We start from the raw sequence: 22564 nt of genomic DNA, 5'->3' as shown, positions 1-22564 counted from the left end.
ACTGTTTTAACATTGACGCTTTGACCATAATATATTGGCCCATATTATATCGTATCTCTATTTATAACTTCCTGACCCAGTTTTGTAAGAGTTTGTACAGTCTCATCTGAAAGGACCCCTCCTCGCGAGTCTCTAATTTACTTTTTACTACTTGTAACAACCATTAGTAGGGTACATCATTAACATATTAATACGTTTCTACATGACGATAACCAGACAACTGGTTTTCATAATGGTACCCACATTATTGAATTAAGATTTGTTTGTGTTTAACGGTTCACACCAACGCAAATCTCTTACCAATTACTGATGCATGCATGTGACATGAACTGTTTAAAGAATTTATATTTTAAACAGAACAGATGGTAATTAAAATTGCGGCATATAATAATGACGCACGCGCACGTTGAAATAACATGACCCGAATAGAGTGAATCCATTTGAATTATGGGACATGGCCGTCGACCAATAGGTGAAGTTCCTGCAACTTACCATGGAAGGGGAGAATATTTGTTAGGTATGACTTTTATGCCAACATTGACACTTCAAACGTAATGACCTTAAGAACTACAACACATAACTTGTGTTATACGAACATACACAGATACATATACATACCACGTGCACGTACGTACAAAGCGATTAATTGCACGTCAGTATCAGCTGGTGTCTGGAGAAGTAACATACATCGAACACCGGACACAGTTATAGTTAACCTTGATGAGATTTTAGGTTCTCACGGTGGCGCGCATGAAGACGTCTGTCTTCTGCAATGCTGCACACTGTAGTCTAGTAGACGTTTACCAACGTTTCAGAGATGCTTCCTGCTTCCATTATCAGGGCGCCGAAACAGGTCTAAGATTACAATAATAAGATCATCTGTAGACTAAAACTGCAATTTAATTACGTCGCTGAAAAATAAATATAAGTAAGAAGTGTGGACTGTGTTAATAACCGATGACGCTGCAAATATTTTTGGTATAGTCATAAATCATTTTCACATCTATCGATCTGATCTACAATTAGTCGTAATGAACAGCTTGTTTGATCAATCAGTAGCGTCCACTTCCCGCAAGGGTTCGCGCCCCGCGCAATCTCAGCTGATCGTATCGAGGTTAGAACAAATAAGGCAATGGCTCGGCGAAATCGACTCCCTCCGTCCATCCAATGAATATAAATACACTTCGTATTAAAACTGCTCACCTCATATATCGATATAGGCTATTAATCATTGTCGTGGTTTTTGTTTGGTGTAATTACTTTGTCCATCAAGATTAAAGACGAGTGACTGGTGGACGCTGCATTAGCAGAGAGCCGTATCACGTCACATCCCGACTAATTGCGCCTTCTCAACAATTACCTACCATTGATTGATGACAGGGAAATGAAACGACGTTTCGTAATGCCACCCACGAGCCTTCCTGGAGATAGTCTTTCCTTGTTCATTTCTTCCTACATCCACACTTTTCTTCGTCTCTCTTCCTGCATTGCTTTATTTTTTCTTGTTGCTTGTTGAATGTCTTATTTTCGTCTTTTCGCTTTGTTACGTAATGCATCTCAGAGGACATTTATACTTTGCTTATTGGTTGAAGTTGAACCCTATTTGAAGCACAACCGCGGTTCACTTTATCATCATATTACAGCCCTTTCTTCATTATTCCATAACAACGAAGTTAACCAACTCTCCGGTGACAGAAATCGATGATTCGATACTGCTAATACTAGAGGTAATTAGTTAGATTCACAGTTTTGGGGCCCATTTCCTTAATTTTAGTTTTATCCGACTCGGTACTCAAAATGGCCGGGCTTCCTCCATTCCATGTTCGTTTCTTGTTTTCTTTGCCCGAGGTACCTGCCGAGACCAACTCAACCTCTCTGATTTTTTTTTCGCTAACCAGGGGTGGTGGAACCAATCGAGAGGCCCCAAAAAATACACGTATAGCATTTTAGGTGAATTCAGTTATAATTTTAATTATTTGAAAACCATCTCTCTAGAACTGCCTTAACCGGTTCAAGTGTTCCTTTTTGTCAGCTACAAATCCTAACGATGTTAATTATTGCTTTTGCAACATATTTTTGTCCACCAAGGCCAGAAAGTTACGTTAGGCCGTAATAGTAATTTGAAAAATAGATTGCGCTTTCATAGTAACTTACGCTAGATGTCTGTAGGAAGCTGTATACCCACAAGCACTAAACGTGATGAATCTGCAGTGTGGCAACTACTAAAAAGTATCCCCTCCTCAAAACCCCTGTGTGCCGTCAAATTTCAGACTACAATCAACTGTGTCGAAGGTATAAAAATACTGGGATATTCTGGTTTAGTCATTCAAAACCATCAGATGTAGCACCACATAAAGTTTCTTATATTAATCTTTATCGTCCTTCTCTTGTGGATTCGAGTGTCGTATGGAACCATTTCGCCTATCTGGGCTCATCCTTCGAACCGGGCGCTGTGTTGTCTCAATTTCCCCTGGCAAAGTAAATATTACGGATTCCTTCTGGCACGGGTCCATCTTAGGTCCAAAAGTATTAATCTAAATTTATCCTTCCGGTGCCCTGACAATGTGTTGTACATTATTGTGAACGTTAGCCTACTTATGATAGTTCCTGAACTGTGGATGTTGGTCTTCTGTAGGAACATACTACCTCCATCGTCAGGGTTGAATGTGAAGGTAGCGTGTTCCTCCAAAACGCCGTCTGCCTTTAACAACAACGACATATTTACCGCACTGAAAAGCTCAAATCTCGTATCGCTGCTTAAGCTGTTCTTGCACAGAGCATAGAAAAATCACTGTACAGTTAACCACGAATCACATAATACACTAGACAAAGATTACATGACGTGTGTAAGTAGTGTTAGAAATGACCGTCCCTTGCATCTTTGGACACTTAATTTTATTTATAAGTACATTAACAAGGTCCTCTCCTGTGATTGGGTGTTCTGGATAACAACAATAGCACAGCGACTTTTCGAACGCACTCTGTATTCAACACTGAAGAGGATGTTGCCAAAATATTTAAACATGTATACACAGTTATAAACGAGGTTTTTGTACCCGAATTCGGAACCTGGACATTTTTAACTTCCATTATTTTGCCACAGATCAGGAGCCAAGTTTTGTGTGGCTGTGGTGGGGAGGACTTGTGGTGGGGATGGATGTTACATGAAACGAGAGTGTCAACGCGAAAATTAGTTCTACGTGAATAGTTGCGAGGACTGGTGTGGGGTAGGGAACCTGGTGGGGGAGGTTCCCCTCCTACTGCATCTCCAACCGTCAACTCCCGGTAAGGCGAAAGGAAAGGTGATCTGTGTGTTTCTGTAAGAAGTTTGCGGCCAGTCGCTTTCTGACTCGTGAGACGCCAACAGCCGCTGCGCTTTCTTCTGTCCAGGTATGTCTGAGCTGTCATGACTGACTTTATTTAATATATCATTTGTTGCTATAAAATTCCAGCGAATGCACTAATTTCACAAACATTTCATCCATATTTATTTTTACATTGTCTCGATTTCGAATCCTGAAAGTGTAAAGACATCCCCAAAATTGTCGTCATATGTTTTACCTTAATTTTGTCTCAAACGTACTAATAACAAATAATTATATGAGTGACTGGCAGGCAATTGTAGGATTTGAGACAAACTTAAGTCTCTTTTATAAGAAAAAGTTGCTATTTCGATTCGTTGTATTCATCTTCGTGGATCTATATCAACTTGTATTCAGTTTGTAGATGGCTAAAAAGGCTCAGAAATTATGTTTCAGGGGTATTTAACGGTGGTTTTTCAACTGATTTGTTTAAGGCCTAAAACATCTAATGTTAGCATGATCGTTAATTGGAAAAGTTTATATACTATCCCATTATTTTGTTGGAGGGACTGAAGAAAACAATGAAGATCTAAAGATAGCAGGTCTCGGGGAGGGTATTAGAGCCGTGGACCTACCGAATACGAATAATTATTGCTAACCACTCGGTGGGAAACATTGAAATTAGTGAAGTAACTATTATGAGTGATAATTAAATTTCTTATTTATTTAATGTTATTGTTATAATATTGTACTTTGGCTACATTTATTGACTGTCTTTCGTTTTTAAACTTGTGTATGGATATGAGCTTCGGCTCTAAAGCTTAAGTCTTCGTACTGTGCTTTCTCTGAACCAAGGACTCAACACAGTTGATACCAAGAAGTCTAGGTCTAGTGGCAACAATTTTTATTTATATTATTACGGGACCCGATTCGTGAATCGAGAGTATTAGTGACTATCGAGTTGCCGGTTTGTCAGACTCGCCCTGGGAACGCCAGAATAGCAACATCCAGTTAGCTGGAACTGCTTCCGATTTCGCCACGCGCAGTCATTTCTTTCTTGTCGATGCTGATTACGCTCTGCAGATGATACAGCGCCGATAAATGACTGAAGGACCCATCGTGACAAAATTTAGAGAGCTTTTTGGTTTTAATTCACTCCTGAAATACGAGCAACTTGGAACATCTAAAACGTGTTTGATCTTTGTACAATATTTAGCTGGAAGAGGCGACATAGTGTTGGAGAAACACATATTTACGTCAAAAGCGTACATGATTTTAAATGTGTAAATTTTTTTTTTGTTGATTTGGTTTGGAAAAACTCTTCGAAGTGTAATACGTTTCTGCAACCATCCATGTGAGTGATCAGTTTTCGAAATCCATGCGGAGCGTCTTCTAAAACCGTCCGGTCCGTTTATGTTTGTCTCCCGAAATGCATGAAACAACTCAAGCTGATTTTTATGTAATTTGATATTGGGAAAATTTCGAAGACATTGACCTATCCCTTCAACTTTTCTGCAGATTGTCTAATTTTGATGGCCACCGGGGTTAATAATTACGTTCCGAAATTTATCTCAACATAACCTTGGTTACCATGTTCAGCTTAGTTGTCTTGGTTGCCATGGTGACCCCGTGAGGGAGAATCCTCCGTGTAGACTTCCCATCCACGCAAAGGTCATTCATACCGGACAACTCTTACGTCACTGGCGTCATTCGCTAAGGTGAAGGGTCATATTTGGTTCGCTATACGGACTGTCCCTAACTTACTTGAAGAAATACGTCGATGATGACGAAACTATGAGGTTGTTTGTGTTGGTTAATGATACCTAAGTGACTTCAAGTAGCAGATTTTTTTCGTGCGAGTCGATTGTCAAGGGGTGTGGCACGCGACTGGTGCTAATTTTACACTTGCTGAGCCGACTGTTCGCAAGGGGAGGCCTGGTTAGCTGCTGATCTCGGATTCTGATCTACTCACCGTGGTTGCCATTTCTGATTGTAAAGGTCGCATTATATTCAGTTGCGTCGAGATATCTCGACTACATTACAACTCGACTATGTTCGCTTGTTTCTACAAACCTCCTCACTTACACAAGGTCAAGACAATGTATCGTTTCCGGCTATAAATGTGGAATATCCTAAATGTATCTGTAAAACATTTTTAACACCGCCTTTGAAATTGTGTTATCTGTTATTAAGTATAAACAGCTTGCTTAATTTATAACAAATTCTTATTATTTGTGATGATTAAACAACGTGGTTTCATTTAGGAATGAAACTGGTTTTACGTATTACGCGGGGAGGGTTAATAAGGGTTACGATGTTGTTATTCGTGGCTGTAACCCCGTGTGGACTTGTAGGTACATACCAGCGTTTCGAAGATCTTATACTTCAACCATGAAGAGGGAGACGATATGTTTCTCCGAAAAGGTTGTATCTACCTATAGCGTTGCAACCCAGAAGACCAACAACGTCATATTCATTGCCGTGAGAACTTCAAATCTCAAAGATAACGGTGTTCGAAGACAGGGCCCCGAGGAGAATATTTTTACTTAAGGAAAAGTTAACACGAAAACTGCATAATGACGATCCATGATTTGTACTCTTCACTAAATATAAACGTACGTGATGGGCGGGGTCTGCAGTGCGCATTTGTCGAGTTGTGTACAAGACTTTAGTTGGAGAACCTGAAGAGAAAATACCATTTTCAGGACATGAATAAACAGGAGGACAATATTCAAATAACTCTTAGAGAAATAGGCTTTTGGTGTGGACTGGATTCATTTGGCTCAGAACAGGGACCAGTGGTCACTCTTGTGAACGCGGTAATGAACTTCCGGCAGGCCAGCTAAGTGACTATCAGCTTCTATAAAGAACCGAGATTCTTTGAGTGAGTTAACTGTGTGTTTTGCTAACAAGCATCTTCAGTTTATATTTGGCTTTGAATCACCCAGTGTCTGAACCTGTCCATAAATGCAAATATCCAAAATGGTGTTGACGTCAGAATGTACTGTAAAAAAATTCCATGTGTTCACATGTTTTTTATGGCATTGCAATCATATCAAGCTTTACGAGAATCCGTACAGCGATTGAAAGTTTCTGGGAAGAGCACACATGCATACGCACTGCTAATATGTAAGAGACAGAACATTATTCCCGAAACAATCGTGATCGGACCGAAACCGGTCGGCCAGCTGAGCTTCACCAGTCTGCTGAAGCTGGCCAGAGACAATTCTGTAACATTCCAGTATGTTCATAAATGAAATATCTTTGCTTGCGTGTGTCTGCAAGCTTAATGGTAATTTAACAGATAACTAGAAAATTACCCGTAAAGTAATAAACATGGTAATAAATATTATTCCCTAAGCCTCAAATTCCCTTGACAGCTTTTCCACTGCAACGATTTCAACAACAGTCAAATTGTGATTTTTTTAAAAATGACAACCAGCTAATCATTTCTTGTCAGATCGTAGTTGTTTGTTATTCGCTAGGAATGACGTAATTCCTTAATTTTATCACGGCCTCCTATTCATGAACTTTCGTAAATTTTAATCTAATCCTCAAGATCAAATTATCTCGTGACTTATTATTCTTGAGCAATATGTTCTGGTATATAACTGACTGTAGGGGGCGCAGTCACCTAGAGAACCTTAGCCTGATTAACAGTAAACTGGTCTGTCTAAAATACTTCACCTTTTAGGGAATGAGAAGGGAAGTTCACAACTGCTCGCCTTTAAACATCAACCTGATCCATATGAATCTAGTCAACAGTGTTGTTTTGTAGCATTATGTCTCGTCCTGTGTAGCGTTGGGATCCCTTCCTGCTCTTCGTTAGTTGGTTAAGGTGACTGTCCATTAGCGTCCCACAGCCACACCTTGATAAACAATGTATGAAGATGGCTGTCTGTCTTCTGGGTTATTGCGCCTTGTAGTCTGGTAGGAAGTTTGCCGATGTTTCGGAGGTTCTTGCTGCCTCCATCATTAGGGCAGTCTCAATGACGATGGAGGCAGCAACCAAGCAAACAACCATCTTCAATAACAAAACACTCCAGCCTCCAAACGTGGTGCACTGCAAGAAGCTTTAATTAAATTTAAGTTTTAAGAACGAAAGGATGTAATATCACACAATGTTTTATATCATTAATCGTAATAACCCCACTTGATGGTAAAGCTTGTAAATGCCAAATATATTTCTTTGTGCGTGAAACAAACATATGATTGCCCAGTAACCACAGTATGGAGGAAACAAGGAAATGGGAAGATTAAATTGTTTTGTTGTATAAATGATGTTATAATCTCAAATATTCTCACGACTGGGCAAATAGCAGTCCTAATAATGTAGAGAAATAGGCTTCGATTTGTTTCGTTCCGCGAATCGATTCATCGTCTGACAAGACGTTATTACAGCGCACTGACACTTAAGAGGGGCTTGTTCATTACGAGTTAGCTATTACAGGATCACCGAACACTGTAGTCATATTCTATTAAATCGTTCGGCAAACTTTCTTCACCCGCGGCATACACTGATTTGTCAAAGACACATGACGGCACACCACAGAATTTCGTCTCACGAAAAGGGGTTATGAAACTATACATAGCCATAAATATGTGTCTACATATAAATCCTTCCCCTGAAAGTGTTTAGGCGTATGGAAACAAAACATGTTTATGAAACTCAATCATGAACCAGTCTCCGAGTGTTGCAGATTCTAATTATAAAAGATAAGAAATTTCCTTTTTAAATTAAAACATATAAATATACAATTTCTCGTAAAAATCCGCGGCACACCAGTTGCGGAACATTGTCCCTTTGTATCAAGTGCTGATATTTTGCACCACTGAATGCGACAGGGTAAAACAATTTTATCTGCGAAACAACAGAAATGCAGAAGAATTAATTCATGGCAGATGTAAAGGCACTAACAGGAATTTGCCCGGATGCAGTTGGTTGGTCACACGCCAGGGTTCGAACCGTGAAACTCAGATTGGGGATTAGAATCCTTACTACTGTTCCATACTGTTCTGTATCTGGCGGGTACGACTCATTTTTTTCATTCAAAAGATTCGGAGTTTGAATACCAGTACTCGAGTTTATATGGGCACATCATGTGGTTTTTAGTCCGTTCTGCAATGATCTCACACTTGAGATACCTTACAACTGCTAAGCATACGAGGTGCGATCGGAAAGTTTCAAGACTGCGCCTATTAAAAAAACAACAAAAAAACCCGTACACTTATCTCAGGTATTAAATTCATCCCAAACCCTCGAAGTAGTTCCCCTGGGAGTGACCACAACGATCCCAGCGCCGCTGCCAAGCCTGGAAGCATCCCTGGAAATCTTTCTTTGTCAGCCTGTCAAGCATCATCTGCGATTCTGCCTGAATCTCTTCTATCGTCTCAAATCTCCTTCCCTTTAGCTGAATTTTCATCTTTGGGATGAGGAAGAAGTCACACGGAGCTAAGGAGGGTGCGGGATGACGGCCATGGTGTTTGAGGCCAAAAACTGCCGACCTTTGAGGGCAGTGTGCGCTGGCGCGTTGTCATGATGCAGCAGCCAGTTGTGGTTGCGCCACTTTGCCGGCCGCTTCCGTCTCACATCTTCACGCAACAATGTCGCACAAGTCGTTGATGGTATGACGTCGATCTTCGTGAATGGCCTGCCGAATCTTCGTAACATTTTCGGGCGTTGTGCTCGAAGATGGTCGTCCAGAACGCTCGTCATCATCGACAGAGGTTCGGCCATTTTTAAAACGTGAATGCCACACAAAAGTTTGTGCACGACCCATTGCGGACTCCCCAAATGCTTGCTTTAGCATTTCATAGGTTTCCGTAGTCGTTTTGGCGAGTCTTTGGCAAAATGTGATGCACACGCCATTCCGAAATCGCAGGATGGTCGGTGTAATGCACTACCAAAACGCCCGTAACTAAGAAACAAATTCTAATTTGATGATGCCGGCTGGCACACTGATTCACTATGAATGTAGGCCGCACCCCCTAGCGGCAGAAGCTCGTACTACATCCGGTTCGCCCTCTATTGACACAGTCTTGGAAACTTTCCGATCGCACCTCGTATAAGTAATTTTTCCGTTAATATCGCCTGTTCTTCAATGAGCGGTATATATATATATATATATATATATATAAAGGAGAATTCACACACGTACATTTACATATATAAGAACGTAAATTTTCCTCAGGCGTAATAAAAACAGTTGAGGTTTATACTCGGTTTGATTTTTCTTTTGTCGTCTAAGAGACAACAAAAAAGTTATGATAAATTGTTCGTTTCCAGAGATTATCGATTTTTAAGTATGTAGGTTATTTAACGACATCATATTAATATCTTAGTTTTTTGTCTTAAAACTGGATAAAGGGGCGGTTCTGTATGGCGAACTGGAAAGGATGGAGGTCGATAACCAGCCAAAACTCGAAACTGGTACGTGTCGAATAAATCTAGAACTTATTACAGACAATTGAATCTCGGGTTCGATATTACTGAAATTCCAAGACGTTACATCAGAACATTATTATTGCTTTCCCAGAAGTATTTCAAATAATGTAATGTGATGAGAAATAAAGTGTTTCGAAACTGGTTTATGTGTGAGTTTACAGTAGTTCGTTTGAACAGCTCAGCAAATATTCTCACCATGTGAAATATTACATGACGTTATTCTAAACAAGGAACGTGTAACCGTACATGCTTTGACTGTACCAGTCATTACTCAGTGTGTAATCGGTGGCGGGTGGAGGGGGTATATAAAATTCCGAGGAACCAGATTCAGTCTCCTTTTGCTATACCATTGGTGTAACAGTCCTTGGTAATCATTAAGTAAGAGTCTGGATGGGTCTCAGGGCCGGTTTCATCAGGGCGACGAAAATTAATCTAAAATATGTTACGGATGTTGATTTTAGGCTGACTTATATATAATTTAACGACACTGTGAAAGCTACAGAAGTTGTTTAGGGTTTAGATTTGAGGTTTGTTTTGTAATATGAGCTTGAAACGTCTAGGACTCACTTTGAAGTAGTTTTTTTCCTATTTAAAGGTTCCTTTGCCTAAGCGTCTAGAGATATTTGCGAACTTGAGTCCAAATTACCGGTACTTCGGTCGAGATTCGAAAGCGGTGCATTCCGAGGACGTAGTAAAATCCTCAAGTCAGTTTATTACAACGTTTGTGAATTAGTAAGCCGTGACTCACCGCAGAATTTCGTGCAGTAAAATATAGTTTACAACAAAAAGAAGCCTACACTCCGTAGCTCTGTTCCTGCGATAATAAGTTTTTGTCAGAGGTCTGAATAAGTGATGGTCGATACTAGTGTTGTAAACCGCATTGTTACGCTTAGTGTGGAAAGTATAATGGGAGATGTCTTCTCTCAAATCAGTAGGAATTTTCTGCATTTATTCCTTCCCTCCGCCTCTAAAAAAGTTAAGTTATATGTCCTCTCTGCCAGCCACATTAATCGCCAGGACTATCTTTACTATGATACTATCGTTGTCAGAAAAAGTGACCCCCCCCCCCCCAACTACGTTAATTCTAGGCCAGTGTCCCACAAACTTTTTCACCCTTGGCAAACCCTAATTTATCAGAGATGCATGACGACACACCACAAAATTTCACCTTACGAAAGGGGATTACTGAACTGTACATGGCCACAAATATGTATCTACAAAAACTCCTTGCCTTACAAAAATGAAGGCATATGAAAACAAAAGATAATAGGCTACATGTTGAATAAAACCATCGATTATGAACATATGTGTGTGTGTTACAATTTCTGATTAAGACAAGATCGTTTATTTTTCGAACTTTCACGAGTGAATATACAAGCTGCAATGTATTTAAATATAACTTAACGGTTTGTATAAAAGTTTATACATTATAAGAACTTGTATCTTATTAAGGCAGAATTCACACATGGAAGCAACTAGCAACAGGCGACATGTGATAAGATACAGCTTTTAAAATTATTGCTCGATGACAGGTGATAATTGTCGAAATCAAGAAGAAATTCTGAGTTTATGAAAATTGTAGAAAATGTGGTATTTAATTATCATTTAATTTACTGATACTTTAACAAACTATAAATATGATTGCTTTGGTTTGAATCCTGCTTAAGATTTATAAATTTTATTTGAAATATTTTGTGACCCGATGCATATTTATTGCAATACAAGAGAAAATAATTTTATCCGTACGTTGTGTCTTATCAGTAGCGAATGTTCCGGTCTGGTTAGTAGTATTTTCCGCCAGACCACTAAAAGTGGAGGAATACAGAATAAATATTTTACTGTGTAACACAACAGGGCAATAATAATAATAATTTATACTTTGGCATTGTGATGCTATTATTGGGGGATTTAATAATACTGCAATACGCCGACCTGACTTCTCGACCATTTTTCGCCATTGTGTCTCACTTCTGATGTTGATTATCTTTGTCAGCAATAGTTCTAACTGTGTTCTATTTAACATTTTTGCTATTTAGTCTAGCGGTTTTTTGCTTTTTAGCCAAGCATCTTTGCTGTATCTTTGTATTCCCAATATTGCCAGGGTGATTAAATTGCCAAGAATGAGATGGACGGGGCATGTAGCGCACATGGATGGAACAAGAGGTGTGCACCGGGTATTGGTCGGGAAGCCTGAGGGGAAGAGACCGCTGGGGTGACCTAGACGTAGATGGGAGGATAATGTCAGGCGGGATCTATGGGAGATAGGAGTTGAAGGAGACTGGATTTAGTTGGCAAATGACAAGGACTGGTCGAGGGCTTTGGTTAATTCGGTGATGAACTTTCGGATTTCCTAAGTCATCTAGTTAGTTAGATAGATAGTTAGCTTAGTATCTTTGCTGTCGGTTCTTTCTGTCAACAGCAGATGTGCACAAATGTCTAAATCCGTGGTAAATTTACGAGTAAAATTGCAAAGAATTTGGAGTGCACTTTTCCACTCGCAAAATTTTAGGTACAGATAATCAAAACCATTCCTGCGATTTATGAATGACATGGAGAATGGACTATGTTATGTTTATAGTTGTTTGACAAATCAAAGTGACTCTAACGAAATTTAAATATCAAACCGAAATATAACGCATGCAAAAAGCAGAATTTCAAGTCAGGCTGTTTTTTGCGATAAGAACATTTGCATTCATTTCCCTTCATCTCTTTCAGCTGCCACTCATAGAATGGAGGTTCGGTCCATCACAAGGCTCCATTAATTGTGCACGTCGATATATTTATTCACTAGACCGATTGATAATTCCTTTTATTATGAGTGGAATTTATATTTCTTTTGAAGTTGATTTGAATTTGTCTAAACAGACAATATTTCACTCAGATCTTTCTAGAGAATTCTGAAGAGCCTCTGGTAGCGCACGATATGGTTAGCGTTAAGCCACGCACCTAATATGGACTAACCATTACTCAGTATTCCAGTTCACCATATACCTTCTCCGTATCGGAGATCCTTACAAAACAACTCGAAGTGTATCTGGAGTTTACTGTCAGTGTGGTATGGCCGGATCAGACATTGGTGTGATGTCACTAAACTGCCTGATGAAAATAATGCGATAGAAAATAATTTTAAGGTCTGTAGTCTATATGTACACACGCGCACACATGCACACAGTGACTGCAGAGAAATATTTCAGATAATTACCCAAGCGTCACACATACAGACGTTAGTGTACAAAATGTAGACACTGAATTAGCTAGACCTCGTAAGACCTAGGTGGGAGAATAATTGTAAGCGGATTAAGGGTGTTGGGAGGGAGGGAGGGTGTGGACTGGATTCATCTGGCCACGCAGCGGTCTGTTATAAACACGGAAATGAATCTACGGTTCCCTTAAAATGCAAGTAATTTATCGGCGTATTGACAGACTATTAGCCTCTCAAGAACAGTTAATGTTCGTAGATTCCTCATATCTTTCTGCTGGCAATGGTGGATACATTTGTCTCTACTGTTGCGTAAAATAAGTACAGTAAATCACTTATTTTGAAACAAATTTCTTACTTGAAATTTGTTTCTTAACAACATCTATATCATGTAGCAATGCAAGCCTATGGAACGTGAAACTGCTGATTCATGTAATATTAATAATATTTCGCGACTTGTGAACGGCCCAATGGATAACCACAGAAGGATGATTATATATTCATAAACATTATCCCAAAAGGCTTAAAGTGCCTTTACAGTAAATGTTCACCAACCAACATAAATTTGTTGCCTTCACTAAACATCGCATTAGGGTGATAGAATGACGGAGAATGAGATGGGCGGGGTGTGTAGCACGGTTGGGAGAGTTGCTTAGGGGCTTTTGATCAGAAAACCTGAAGGGAAGATACCACTTGGAAGACCTGAACCTGAGTGGAACGATAATAAGATAACAGTCTTACAGGATTCAACTTGCTCTTGTGAAAACGACAATGAACTGTCGGCTCCATGAAAGGCGGAAACTTTCTTGATAGGCAGAACGACGATTAAATTCTCAGATTTGGTCTGGAACAGTAGACATGCATTCTCCCGCGTTTGGGAGATATGTGTACTGCATACTTATTTGTTCCTACTGTGTTTCAACCCACACTTGCAGCTGTGTTGTCACTAGAGATGGGTCAAAATCGATAATGAGGAAGAGGGTGTAGTCTAATTTCTGAACAGCCTTGAACGACAATTTTTAAATTGTAATAAAAGTCATTGCACAACTTAAAATAATATTGACTTCTTTACGTTTATAAAAAACCGTATTTGTAGTTTAAGTCCGGGCGTTTGTTTTCGGAACTATTGCCATAATGACTATTTGATGACATTACACCGCGCCATTACGAGGCGCGATTTGCAGTGATGTGAGATTTTCTGCTTTGAAAGCAGCGTTGTTTTGCCAAAGGAGCACATCCAGACATAACCTCAACCAGATGTTCGTGTGTCACGTCCGCTTCAGAAACGTGCAGAGAGCTGACAGTCCTTGAAGCAAACAGATAATGTTTTAGCGAACTTACACTTGCTATCAAATGTAAGACAGTTGCTTCTAAACTAGTGAATAAACAATGCAAATAAGTACAGTGCACATATTTTAAAGATGCATTCTTTGCTGTTTCACACATACCTTATTGCTTTTGGTAAATAATGTTTGCAGATAAAAATCTTGCTCGTCGCACTGTAAGCAAACAATTTTGCACAGTCGAAAATTATTTCTGTTATATTTACCTACCGAAAATGTTTCAATGGACATTTTAAATTTTAAGGAGATCTAGTTTTGTGTAATATTCCAGATGTTTCTTGAAATACTATTAAGTTTTACCTGATTTTCATGTGAATGAAATGTTAAACTACGGCAATTTCTTTCCACTTCCATCACCTTCCTTGTCAAATCACACTCTCATTCGATTGTGAAAACCAATGCAGTAGATTGTCATTAACCAACCAACAAAAATTGCCGTATCGATAATTGAATATTTATCGATTGTCACACACACACACATACCAATATCAGAACTTAGCTTCTCTTGCAAAAAAAGGGAAATGCACCAAAAGTCGCAGTATTGTTGCACTGTGTTTTGGAACTGTTGGAAATTCTGTGTTGCGTACTCAGTGTGAGACGGATGTTAGGTAGTGCTGTGGCCTTGGGTGTTATCGAATGTCGGAAGGTAGATGGAATGCGTCTGAGCCACTCTCACAGGTTGCATACCATAGAACTGAATCTACTCATGATATCAGAAAATGGGTCTTTTTGTTTCAACAAGTCATTATAAAGTCTGCTACTTCTTGCACAGAAGACGCAATGCTACAGACCTGTTTTCACCTTACCACTGTAATTATTTCGCGGCAAAATTTCTGCCTTGTAGCTACATTGTCACTGGATCAATTCATATCAAGGTTAAAGAAAACAGCACTGTGTCAGATGCATTGGTTATTTAGCATGGAAGAAGACGATACAAAAGGTCTGGATGTGGTGAGACGTGGTCATAGTTTATTTGGAGGCATTCGCCTGCAGAAAATGAGGAATACTACGACAGCTCTCCAACAGGAGAGTCCGTGCCCCGGCACAGAACGAGGCAGTCGCGCCTATAACCACAAGAGATTTGGCTTGTTATTACCAATTAATTAGCTACCAAAGCACTTGTTTTTCGCTCCGTATTTTAAAAATTAAATTGTGCTCAAATAATGAAACATTTGTAAGATTTGAGGTTTTCACAGCGGTGAGTATGAAGATTTCTGTCTTCTGGGTTGTTGCGCTGTGTAGTCTGGTCGATGTTTACCAACGTTTCAGAGGTCATACTGCCTCCGTCATCAGGGCGATGAATATGCCCACCCAACTGGCATAGCGCAACAACCCAGAAGACAGAAATCTTCAATGAAACATTTGTTTCTTACATCACACATCTTCAATGTACTTTCGCTTAATGCTTGAGCCGGCGTTGAAAAGTACGTGTAGTGGCTAGGCCACGGCTTGGACAAAAGGGGGTTCTTTATCTCTTAGCTGCCCCTTCCAAACCAGTTCTGTGGCCCGGCTTGTCTGATGGGTACTAGGAAATCTCAATGCGGATAAAGCGACAGGCACGTAAAGATGACCACTCCCCGTCAATCTCGGTCCGAGGTTGGTGTGGAGTGAATTCCACTCACTGTTCGTCTTCAACAAGTGGTACTTAATTAAGCAGAGGAACAACTTTGCCCTCACTTGAGACTTGATTCTTGAAACCGTCCGATTAATCCTCCACATTCATTTTCAGTACAGAGCACCATTAGTGTAAACAGAAGAAAATTGGAACTTTTTAATGTGAAGTTAGTACGCTTCAAGAAACAAACATTATTTCCAAAGTCGAAAGGCAGTGACAACACATCTTTTCTTTGCCATCACCATGACATTTATAAATACCAACGATGTCGTTTTGATATATTAAATTTCGCTTGGTTACCCGGCGATAAAACAGCTTTGATCATTGATCGTTGTATGCATTAAAGAAGAAAAACACATTTATATGTACCAATATAAACTTTCACTGAACGGCTTCATATTCCTGAGGTCTTATGTTCAAATTTTGTTCAGTCTGATTGGAGTATTTCGTAGTTTTTAGCTGCCCCTTGAGCCAAATTACGAGATAGCTTCTTAAATTACGCCATGATTTTTAAGTAATTATTTACAAATCGTCTTATCATTTGGACGCAGTTTTTAAATGAATCGCAAAATAAACCAAGAACAAACCAGTTACACCGATATAAGAAAATCGACATTGTTCAGCACGTTTTAGTAACTACAACTATGAAACATTTACAACAGCACGAGTGAAATTAAATTAAATTCTAGGTCCGCAGAATACCTCGCGTAGTAATATCTAGAGTTCGGGGTTGGCTCTATGTTTATTTAACGACACTTTTCAACTAAAATGGTTATGTAAGGTAGAAAGAAGTCGCGGTTACGTGATCTGAAAACTGTGTTGTTTAAATACGTACAACATACTTCTACTGTGAGGACATTCTTCTGCGTTTTGCGATAATTTCTTTCGAAGTGGTTGTCACACGCGACATTAAAGTTTTATTATCATTAAAATGATTTATGGCATGACTGTACAATTCCATGATTCTGAATAATAGGGTGGATCGTTAAAACTACGCCGTGTGATACTAAATTACCTTTGGATGGCTGTATCGCTCAGCAAAGGGCATTGCCCCTATAAAGAGGACACGTATTTGATTTTGAACGACCTTTAGAGAAAATCTGTTGGCTCCATCCAAGGCACAGTGTTGTGAAAATGTCAGATGTTAAATACATTCTCCGTGTTAATCTACTTTATTTTCTTGTGGGTAAAGTAGGCTTATAAGATCACACTGCTCTCTGTGTATTTCCCGGAACACGCTGTAATTTATATCCTTCTCTAGCGAAAATGAAGTTCGCGTTACATGTGTCGTCACGACTAATAAAAATGTTGGCAATTTCTGAAAAGCTTTGGTAGATTGGTTGGAAATGCGACATCGCCTGTTATTTTATTTCAAAACACGGGCATAAAATTTAATTATTGCTAAACTATGAAAATAAAGGGCATTATCAAACTTTCTAGCAGTAGAACTTTGTGTTCAACACCAAAACCCGCCAATAGAAACGCCCTGAGTCTATTAGCGTAGTCCGCGTCCAACTATTTCCTTATCGTCCATTTTAGCTTTTCCATCCTATTTCCTCGTTCTTACAAGTAGCTCTATCTATTGGACCCAACTGAGTAGGTACCTGAAGACGGAGATAGAGCCCAATCTCCGAAACGTCGTTTTATATTTTATTATTTTTCTAGACGATGGATAATATCCATCAAAATTTTTATTCAAATATTATACTTGTTCTGATGTCTTAATGAAGTGTTTTATCCGTGAATTATTAAGTCAAGTTTTAACATGAACAGAACTATAGATTAATTTGTAGTACTGTAATCATCACAGGCTTTTAATTATTTTTTTATTTTGAGGCATATAGTAATCCAAATAAAAATAAGAATACAGACAAAGGTCTTGATAACAGTATTAGATTATTTTTAACTTATTATAAATTTTGATGTCTTATGTCATAAGAACTGTAAAAATTGCTTAACTGGTCGGTTTGTAAACAGTACACATAGAAAACTGTATTTTGTTACTAATTGTTCTTTGCACGATGTGCATGAAATAAACGCGTGTAGGGCCGGTCATGTCTGTCCGTCCGCATGATTCAACTCGAGAACCGGATTTGGATGAAATTTCGCATGGACGTTATGCCATTCGTGGCTACCCTAAAATCGTACTTTGGTGTTTTGTACAATCGTTAATGCCAACATGACGGGCCAACAAACTTGTAAAGTGGGGTCGTTATTGGCGCCAATTGCAGTAGGGCCTTCCGGTGATGTATGGTTACAAATTATCGGAAAATGTAAAACGTTGGTAAAATAATTCTTCGTAAAATTTAAAATAACGTGACAGCTACATGAAAGAAAATAATTGACCACCAGGAATCGATTCTATCACCTAGTGTGTACGAGTCCATTATGATACCACAGAGCCAAAAAGCCTTGTAGAGTATCATTACTAATTTAGACCACGTGATTTGTATAGTTTGAAACTAAAGTTGTCTAAGTAAGGTAACTATCCAGTGTGGAACGATGAAGTATGATGAACCTTAGCGAAAGAGATGTGTATCTGTTCTGCACCAAATTCACGGAATTGAACTTTGGGCGAGCTTAGCTGCGTTCCTAGATATCTAGAACTAGTGACATTCTTGGGATTCACTTTGCATTCCTCACCATTGACGTCATCTCATCTCATCTTAAAGAGAGGAAAGTGTTGAAGCGCTTCTTCTGTGAAGACTTTGAATCGACGGAAGTGACGGGAATTGAGCGGAAATTACATCTGCTTTCGTTCTTTCAAAAATGGCGTGCCTCAGTCGATGCAACTCGGAAGGCTCAAGTTATTCTTGCTTGACTAATAGACCCGTCAAATGACACTCTTAGTTAACTACATTTCATTGCTGCTGATGGTTCCTTAAAACGGAATAGATCTACGTCGAAAACGCGTTTTCTCCACAAGGTTCACTGAACCTGTAACTATAAATAGCGATTTCCGAGAGTTGGTGAAAACAATAGTGTTTTTATTATGACGTGTTCTTCACACGATGTGCATGATATGAACTCATATACGACCGGTTATGGGTGTCTGTCGGTATGATTCAACTCGAGAACCACTGGATGAAATTTGGTATGGAGGTTATGTCATTGGTTTCTGTCCAAGAAGAGTAATTTCCTACAATTGGTGATATCAACATTGTGGATGAACGAACTTGTAAAATTGGGTCGTCACTAGCGCCACTTGTATTACGTTTACAGATTTATGCATGCTTATAGATTTTCGCAAGACACAAAACTGTAGTTTCTGTAATTCTTTGTCTTACGTAAAATAATAACATGGTAGCTGTATGAAAGAAAATGTATTTCGACTTGAGGTCCTGTGACCCTCCCCCACCCCGCGTACGAGTCCAAGAACGCTTCCGAATTGCTGGCACGCTTTATGACGCTTTGTTATTAATTTATATGACTTAAATAAGACTTTGAGAACACGATTTCAACATAAGAAACTAAAGTTGTTTGACATTAAATGAGGTAACTGGTGTAATCTTTTATTAACAATTTATAATTTACAAAGAACGCGTGTGTGTATTTTGGCACGGAATAAACCGTTCCAGTCTTTAAACTAAATTGAGTCCATGGAGCAAGTCGTTTTTCATAAGTAGTTGCTCAACTGATCAAGAAATTCTCCGGGTGTTTTTCCTTGTGGTTCCATAAAGCTGGGCGATTTTTTAACTTCAGATTTCGATACACTTTTCAACTTCTCTTATTTTCTTTCGACTGTTCCTAAGCCTTTTTAATATACCCGCGTGATTTCAAGATGGTTTCCAGTTTGGATCGGACCACGGAGACAGTTCTTTATTAGAAATAACAAAGTCGAATAATGAGAACCACTGGGATACTGGGATCGACCCGTTCTTCAAGTGCCTGAGCACTGCGGGTCCCAACTTTTCGTTGGCTTTGATCTATGGACATTCGGTAGGACTCCTTGGACGAGGGATCGGCCCGTCGCAAGGCCTCTACTTGTACACAGGACAGCACAACACAGAAAAACGATGAAAAACTTCCATGGCTTGAGTGGGATTCGAACCCACCGTCCCAGCGACCAAGCGGCACAAGGCCCGCGCGACCACTGTGACCCCCAATGAGAACCACTGTTGGAAGAATCATATAATTCTAGTCCTTTCCTTGTGTCTCACAAAAAAGCGACCTCTGTTCTAAGCATTGTGCTTCACTATTTTGTGTTACAGACGTTAGGCAAGACCCAAGAACTCCACCACCATGGACGCGATCAAGAAGAAGATGCAGGCGATGAAGCTGGAGAAGGACAATGCGATGGACCGCGCCCTTCTCTGCGAGCAGCAGGCCCGCGATGCCAATCTGCGGGCCGAAAAGGTAACTTAACCCAAGTGAGATCCAATAGTTTTACCTGCGAGATTCAACCACAGTCTCCAAATTTTGATCAGGGGTCCAATATTTAGAGCACTCAATATTGTTGGTAACTTGGGAAGAAGATCAGAAACTCTGAAAAGAAATTTCGTGTTGAACTGTGTGTTTGGACTTGGTTCAGTGGGCGTGAACCTTGTTCAATCGCATTGAGGGAAGAGCTACATAGACTGAGGGTGTTTGAGAACAGGGTACTGACGAGAATGTTTTGGACCCAAGAGGAAGGGAGTCACAGGTCGATGGGAAAACTAAACATTGAAGAGCATCATAATTTGTACCCTTTATTAAACATAAATCCATTCTCCTGCTTTGACTGCCTGCGATAACTTTCCTCCACAAGACAAGATATTTTTACATTTTATTTTAATTTAGGAAGTGCCTTTAGAGTGAGATACTGAGACATCGCAGTGTTTTATATTTCCCGTCTCACTCTCTTGAAAAAATCGACTCAGTACTGAGCCCACTTCTGGTGACAACAGTGTTTTGAATACGCCATTCAAAACTGAATTTGTGTGTGATTTTATGAACAGATTGATAAATTAAACTCGCGCACTTAAGGGTGATAAAACAACTACTGCTCACCTGCAGAAGTTCATATAATTGTAGTAGAGAAAATCTGCCGCAACGTATGAAATAAGTCTGAGCTACGAGGCGTGGTTATTTAACCAACACCTTTCTGTAGTATCTACAACCCTTTGCTTTGTTCATTGGCACAGAACCCAGGCAGGAATGCCAGTGCTTCAGAACAAAGGCATGGAACCGGATCCCATCTCCAAATCAACAGTCCTCTTTGATTTTAACTTTCGGATGGTTACGTTTCGTTGAGAAAATAAACCATGCGTATTCTGGAGTGAAAAAAGGCAAATACTTCTGTTTATTAACATTAGATTTAGAACAATAACTTTTAAAGTTCACACGTCAATCACACGTACCTTACCTTTCTCTTTCGGTGGCGGGTGGGGAGTGTGTAAGTTAAATTTGTTCTTCAAATGTATGTGGAAACTAACTAACTAACTAGATTGCTTACCGAACCCGAAGGTTCATCACCGAATTAACCAAAGCCCTCCACCGGACCCTGTCATGGGCCAACAAAATCCAGTCTCCTTCAACTCCTATCGCCCATAGATCCCGCCTGAGATTATTCTCCCATCTACGTCTAGGTCTCCCCAGCGGTCTCTTCCCCTCTGGCTTCCCGACCATTACCCGCTGCACACCTCTTGCCCCATCCATGCGCGCCAATCTCATTCTCCTCGACTTAATCACCATGACAATACAATTTTCATGTTCCTAGAAATCAAATATCTGTGGATCTCTGTTTAGGCTGAGGAAGAGGCTCGTTCTCTGCAAAAGAAGATCCAACAGATTGAGAATGATCTAGATCAGACCATGGAGCAGCTGATGCAGGTGAACGCAAAGTTGGACGAGAAGGACAAAGCCCTGCAGAACGTAAGTCGCCACAATACCATTCTCTCTCTCATCTTACTCCCTCTGTCGACGGTGAAGTAAAATACTGTACGCGCAAGTTATCTTGAGAGTCGCCTTTCTAGATGCAACGAAATCTGTCGCTCGAACAAGCGTTTTACTGACTGTTAAGAAAACATCCGTGGAACATACCGTTATTATGAATGATTTCCTTCTCCTTGGTATGATTTGCTTTGTTGAACCTGCTTGTACTGTCGGCCATTGCCGAAGTGTGTCTCCACACGTCGCAGTCGTACAGAAGCCATCACTCGTTCAGACCCTCCTTCCCGCTCGCCCTTCTTTGGCCGGCCAAGATAACTTGCTCGTACAGTAAAACTGCCCCGCAATGCCCCACGCTTCTTCACATCGGCAATATGTAGATGGAGTGAGTGGTCATCGCCACAGCCCCTGTGGATAGGATGCGGGGTGAGCTACAGAGCCGGTCTGGACGCAAAGGCTAGAAGATTAACTCTTTTCCTCTCTCGGGGATTGAACCCCGGTTATCCAGCCCGCAGCCAGACATCACATTGACTGAGGTAGGCCCATATTAGATTTCTTATAATAATAATACATGAACTGAGTTGCAGATAACATTTGAAATATTCGTTGAAAAACCAGGCTGATAGTCTGCGTAACGTAAGATTCGACAGTGTAGTGAATAAGCCTATGATGGGATGGGCACGAAGCTATGACGAGAAGAAAAAGAATGCATACAGAATTTTTGAATGGTTATCACACTCCAGCAGATCTCTCCTGGAGTCGAACGGTTTATATGAAGAACTAAGTCTTCGA

The 22564-nt window shown here is 39.9% G+C and overlaps 1 protein-coding gene across 14 annotated transcripts in view; it reads left to right on the top strand.

The window, feature by feature from the left end:
* Window positions 1-3229: 3229 nt before the first annotated feature.
* Tm1 (tropomyosin 1) overlaps window positions 3230-22564 on the top strand; it is a 76307-nt gene continuing 56972 nt past the window's right edge. For 9 of the 14 annotated variants that reach the window (XM_087347931.1, XM_087347937.1, XM_087347933.1 and 6 more), the window contains exons 1-3: window positions 3230-3390; window positions 20116-20260; window positions 21632-21757. In XM_087347931.1, coding sequence (XP_087204057.1) covers window positions 20147-20260; window positions 21632-21757 — 240 coding nt within the window. In that variant the 5' untranslated portion in view covers window positions 3230-3390; window positions 20116-20146. The remainder of the gene's footprint in view (window positions 3391-20115; window positions 20261-21631; window positions 21758-22564) is intronic. The other 5 variants (XM_087347927.1, XM_087347929.1, XM_087347925.1 and 2 more) reach the window with 1 other exon arrangement.

Source organism: Zootermopsis nevadensis, unplaced genomic scaffold (assembly GCF_977971745.1).
Source record: "Zootermopsis nevadensis isolate Lab colony 2312 unplaced genomic scaffold, Znev_1.0 Znev_ptg000012l, whole genome shotgun sequence".
Classification (NCBI taxonomy): Eukaryota; Metazoa; Arthropoda; class Insecta; order Blattodea; family Termopsidae; genus Zootermopsis; species Zootermopsis nevadensis.
This window is presented reverse-complemented; position numbering and strand designations above follow the sequence as displayed.